At 25.2% G+C, this 6,581-nt stretch overlaps 1 protein-coding gene across 1 annotated transcript; it reads left to right on the forward strand.

The window, feature by feature from the left end:
* Positions 1–1,468: 1,468 nt before the first annotated feature.
* LOC132924919 (COP9 signalosome complex subunit 4-like) lies at positions 1,469–5,226 on the forward strand. The gene is given in 10 exon segments (XM_060989359.1): positions 1,469–1,548; positions 1,947–2,026; positions 2,138–2,259; positions 2,334–2,470; positions 2,555–2,666; positions 3,051–3,240; positions 4,654–4,824; positions 4,908–5,050; positions 5,052–5,103; positions 5,168–5,226. Coding segments are annotated over 10 exon segments (1,146 nt in total).
* The last annotated feature ends 1,355 nt before the right edge of the window (positions 5,227–6,581 follow it).

Genomic DNA, 6,581 nt, shown 5'->3' on the forward strand with positions numbered 1-6,581 from the left:
TTAACTTTAATTTTTTAACTCGTTAATATTCGTCCTTTCTATAGAAGGATAAGAAAGTACTAATACACTTGAATTCGGAAACTTTTTTTATTACCAACAATATATGACTAAAATAAATACCAATAACTAATATGCTACAATAAGTGTAAGATTTGCACAGATCTCGTATAAGGTATAATGATTAATCATCCACTCCACTGTTTATCATTGATTAACGTCAATTATAAGGCACAATCTTTAAAAGTTGTATTATTACTAGGAAATACTTTCAAGTGTGACAATAAAAACAAATAAGAAACAAAAATATTGTGGTACGTTCACTTGTTCATCCAAAAAATGGTTCAAGTTAACTACGTATAGTCTGAATTTTAATCTCTAATTAAATCCTTTGTCCTTATGTCGAGTTTCATCATTTAAATTAGATTTTATTTTTTTTTCAAATATTTAAATCTTTGTATAATTTTGTAACAGATGCACATCTTATTATATACAATTTGGATTACAAACAAAATTAATTTATTAAGTACGACGTGCGTCCAAAACGTTATAAATCTAAAAGATAAACATTAAAAAAACAGTTCTTAAAATATAAGTATTAAGTTTAGATTGTCGGAAATTATTAGAAATATTTTTAAAAGAAACAAAAAATTAAAAACGACATAAAAGGTAATAGAAAAATCTAATTAATCAAAAGTTGGTTAAATAAAAGTTTCAAAACTGAATTCATTATGATCTAAATCAAACTTTTTATAAAAGGTGCTATTTTTTACTGTAGTAAGTTAAAAATAATGTATTTTTTACAAAGTCACAGTCTTAATAAGCATAATTTAAATATTTTATAATTATGGAAATGCGATCAGGACATCATCGGTGCACAGATAAGCACCAGCGCGCTTGGGTTAGATTTTTGAATTTTGACCTGTTGATTACCAACATAGATTAATTTATAAATTTATAATAGTATAAATATTAGGTACCTAAAACACAAGTATAACGATTATCGGTCTCACACCTAATATGTAAGTCTGGCACGATGTTTAGTACCATGATAAAATATCATAATGATTATTATTATATAAAATATAATATTATTTTATCATTTTGGAAAGGTCAACCTAGGTCCAGTGTAGAAATCCAGTCGATTTCCTGCTGCTTGTTACGCGGTTCCGATAGTCGTCATTCGACATCCCCCACCGAACGTTCTATCCGTTCTTCCTTTTGAACTTGATCGGATTAGCTTAACATTATCAAATTTAGAATCGACATCACCTGTTTACTTTTCAGTCACGTTCACAGTTCGCGTGCTTCTATTCTGCCAGTCCGATCGTCATCGTTGCATTTTGATTTTTCCGTCAAAAATACACAACAGCTAACCAAGTTACTTGCTGCCCAACACATCATAACAAATCGTCACGTTGTCGTTGATATCTCGTCTTCGTATTGCACTTAACACGCGTTCGAATAAATCATGACTTCTGTCGACCAAGTTTGCTATGAAATGAACAAAATTTTTGAGTTGTGTCCATCTGACATTCAACGAATTACAAAGTGAGATACAATTTTTTTATACGGATCGTATTATGGTTATTTGAATATTGCTAGTTTAAATCATAAAATCCATTAGGGAAACACGTCGATCAATGTCCGTAATAATATAATAATATTTAGTAGCGGATTTTGTCAATAGCCTATAGATAATTTTTGAAATAGCCGTTTTTTTTATTTATATTATATAGATATGATTTTAAAAAATAAATAAATACCTATACTATACCTATAGTCGTCGGAAAGTTGAAACTTTATTCATATATTTTACTCGCATATTAATTTAATATATAATTTATAGTTAATTTACTGAAAACATAAATAATATAGGTACCCTATTCGGGAATATTAAAAACATTTCTGGATCCACCGATGATAACATTGTCGATCGACTGTTGCAGGTGCAGGGTTTTGTTAAACAGCGTCATTTCAACATGGTCGACCGATATGGTAGAAATGTTGAAAGTAATTGTCGAATTCCGTAAGTAATTTACGTCTATACATAATATTATTTTTTTTGTGTTAATACAATATCCGAATTAATACAATCATTATTTGATGAAACACCACTATTTTATTCATTCGATTTCAGTTGCTAAGGATAATGTCACTTTGTTCGTATCCCGACAGATGTTTTCCGATTTATGTATGAAAGTCTTACCATGGTTGCCTAATGAACAGTCGAAACTGTTGGCTCATTTTATGAGAGATAAAGTAAGAAGAGGACTGCTATTATACCACTCATATGAGTTACAAATAAAATTATTTATCCTTTGATTTTTCGATAGATGCAACCGAGAGAAGTTGATTTTGAATACCACATGTCCACTGTCTGTCACCATTTATCGTACATTTACGAGAAAGAGGGAAATTGGAAAGAAGCAGCATATTTGCTCGCCAGCATCCCAGTGGAATCGTATTACAGGTAACTATATTTTTTTTTATGTTTTATCTTAGTATGTATATTTATTGTTATGACATATATGACAATTTTTAAATATTTTAAAAGATTTTCTATTGATTATGAATTGGATTTATACATGAAAATTGCACGCCTGTTCATGGACGCTGGTGATCCGTGGAAGGCAGAGCCTTTCGTAAAAAAAGCTTCATTGACGCAAGTATGACTTATATTCAATAAAAATATAACTAAAGATTAATATCTAATATTTGGAATCTATTTAGTAATATGACGTCTGTCAATTAAAACTTACTATTTTTTTAAATAAAAATTATATTTTCATACTAAGTGATGGAATTATGTTTTAAAGATAATAGTTAAAACTATAAACTATGATCATGATAACATTTTATTTTTATTATTATTTTATGATATGTGATGTAGGTAGGTTATAGATTTAGATAGTACTTTACTGAATAATATGTTATTATCATAATATCAAGATATTATCATATCTTATATCTACACAACGTGTTTAATTACTGGAACGCAAATAAGGAGATGACCTAAATAAATAATAATATATTAAATTATTTTTTTTCAGAATCTAACATTAAACAAAGGTCTTCATTTGAGTTTTAAAGTTTGTTTGGCACGAATGATGGATTTTCGTTTTAAATTTATTGAGGCTGCACAGGAATATTATGAACTGTCGCACTGTTCATTATTTAAAGAGAATGAACGTTTGACATCATTGAAGAATACAATCGTCTGTACAATTTTATCAGTAACTGGTAAAGTATAAATAAATAATTTTAATAGAATCTATAATCTATTACGAATGTTATTAAAAATCCTATATACCTACGTATTATGACTTTATGAGATAACTTAAAATATATTAATAAGGTATTCAATTTATTCTTGTTTTTTTTTTTATTGGGACAGTCTTAGCAGTTTTTTAGGTTAGTGATATTATTTATTTAATATTTTTAAATAAAATTATATAATTAATTTTTTTGTAAAAAGTAGTTTATTTATTTCTTTATTAAATATATGAAACGATTACGTCCATAGTTAAATAAGTTGCCGTATTAAAATAAGTTTAGTAGACATTTTATAAGAAAAATAATATAAATAAAAATAAATAAAAAAATAAAATGCAAAATTTTAATTCATTAAATACAAAAAAGGATATTAATAACAAAAAAAAAAAACTAGGAAATAGTATTGAAAATTGATAGAAACAGGTTCATTGAATTTATAATTATTAGTTGATCGGAAAGGAATAGAAAAAGTTTTAGTTGGACAGGTTATCCGAGGTAGAATATTAAAGTGAAATTTGCATAATAATAAAAAATCAATATCATTGGAGAGAAGTTTCTGCAGAAAAACAGTATTTGCCGAAAGTCGGAAGTTTGCTAAACTAACAAATTGAGTGTATTAAGAAGGCCTTTGTATACTTAATTTGTTGAGTATGATCCATGGTCATACTCATGAGGTGAATGCTCAAATACCTATGTTTTAGTATTTAGAGCAGTAGTAGATCACCACTAGTTGTACATGTTTTTTTTTCATTGAATGTCTGTGGATAAAATGTATGTGGCTTATTCTTAGATAATTTATTACTAATTCATTCTTCTGTTGTACATTATGGTATATATAAACAAATTTTTATAATATTTTTCATACATCTTAATTTATTTTATTATATGTTATCCATTTATCTTTAAATTTATCATAAATGTATTTATTTATGCTTTTATTTATTTTATAATCCATTTACATTTTCAATGTTTACCTATTGCTGTATCTTTAACAAGCCAACCACTCTTTCATTTGATGAAACTTCTATTTTCGAAATCAAGAGTCAACTTCATGGCCGTAACTGCAAAAAAAATTTCGGGGGCAACTTGTAATATTATTTTGTTTATGCATACATGTTAATGAATGTTTCATGGTATTAGAAATAATAATTTCTACATAAATAATAATTATTATAAATATATTTAAATGACTTTTTATTTAGTTAATGTTTACTCATTTTTAGTATACTTTTTAATTTATTTAAAAAATATTCTTTATAACAGTAATATTTTAATAATGATTGTAGAATATTATTTTCAATTTTATGAATGTTTTGTAATACGCATATCTCAAAACTGGTTACTGCACTCCGGTTTTTTAATCTATAAACTTTGTGGTAGGTGATATTCGAATGCAATTGTTGAAAACGTTGTTCAAAGATGAAAGAAGTAAAATATTCATAAAATTATCAACCCTTGAAAAACTGAGATTGGTTCGTCTTATTAAACCATCCGAAATTGATCACATAGATACATTGTTGTTGCCACATCAGAAGATTAAAACAAGTTTTGGTAATTTTTTAGAATAGCATAGGTAGGTACATTAAAAACATTGTTATAATTATACATATTTAGTAACGTTTTGTAGGTATAAGTCATATTGACTGAAACTATAGCAAAAAATAATATTCAAGCGATCAAAAAAATTTATAAAAATATAAGAATTGAGTCACTTGGTCATATATTGAAAATGGAACCACAAATAGCCAAGTCAATAGTAGGAACAATGATATCTGAAAAAACGCATAGAAGCTTTTATTGATCATACATACGGTTTAATAAGATTTAAAAGTAAGTTACATCTTTATAATATTTGATGTTTTATAGTTTGTTAAAATGTTTTTTTTTCGTATAGGTATAGCACCCCAATGCCAAACGAATTGGAATCTTCTTATATGCAATTTGAACCTGTAAACATTCATTTAAATCGTATGAGTGAACTTATTCCGGTAAACGAATCAGAACAAGAATACTAAGAATGGTCATACAGATAAATAATTGCAGAGCTTGAAATTAAATATTATTTTTCCTTTTTCGACTTTAGTTAGTTTTAATTTTTACTTTTTAAAAAACTTTGACTTTTTATGATTTCAATATTGTTATAGATATTATTTTCAATTTTTTAAAATTTGGTATGATATAATGATATAAATATATATAATGACATATTTCTTAAGACATTTAAACAATTTTAATTTTGATTTAAAATTATTTTACATATAACATATTATTATGGGAAAGTATAATTTTTTTAATATTATTTACTAATTGTAAGAACATTTTTAAACATATTAATTATTATACAGAATATCCGGTGTATCATATTTGTTATACATAATTCTAATATTTCTAAAGTAAAAATGTCAGAACTTAGTGATACACTCTATTCGTATAACTGTTTACTCGCTTTTCAATTTTGCAGTATGATACAAAATTTCTATGTACGGAATACAATGACGAGAACAATAATGGAAAAAATATTTTTCCAAGCATTTTAATTGTGTGTAAAAATAAAATTTCTGGGCTCAAAACGATTTTGAAACGAGCGGATTATTATTTTTCGCTCCAATAATCAGTATAGCAATTCTAAAAAAAACTAATACGCACTACGAAGTACCTATTTCTTTAGTTATTAATAGGTATAAGCTTATTAATTTTTTTTACCAATGATTATTATTATTATATTTATATTTAATATATCTGTTTGCCGTTGATTATTGTTGAATATAAAAATTTTTAAAATTTTTAATTGATCTGTTTATAATACGGTTATTATTTTGAAATAAATTATATTGAATTAAAACTTTTCCAATATCGTTATAATTTTTGAATCTTATAAATAAACATTTTTAATTTCAATATTAATTTTGAATAATATTAAACATTTTTGATTTTGTTTAACTTTATTTTTTAAAAAATATTTTTAAATCGATTTTGAAATTAATTTTAAGCCTTATGTTATTTGCCATTGCAGTTAGTGTTCAATTAAGTACATTTGTCATTTATTTATATATTATATCTACACACATAATTAGTTAAATATTTATATCAGTAGCGTGGGGTGGTATTTAAAGCTCATATATTATTATATTGCATAATATTATCTAAATAAAAAAAATATTTATTTTTTTTAGTTTATTAATATTCTAAATACTACAGATAATGAAGTAAACTATATCTTAAAAAATACTTATATTACAACACAATATATTTTCATTTGATATTATTAATTAAATAATTAAATATATTTCTTCCCCCCCTTTAAAGTG

Source organism: Rhopalosiphum padi, chromosome 3, assembly GCF_020882245.1.
Source record: "Rhopalosiphum padi isolate XX-2018 chromosome 3, ASM2088224v1, whole genome shotgun sequence".
NCBI classification, from domain to species: domain Eukaryota; kingdom Metazoa; phylum Arthropoda; class Insecta; order Hemiptera; family Aphididae; genus Rhopalosiphum; species Rhopalosiphum padi.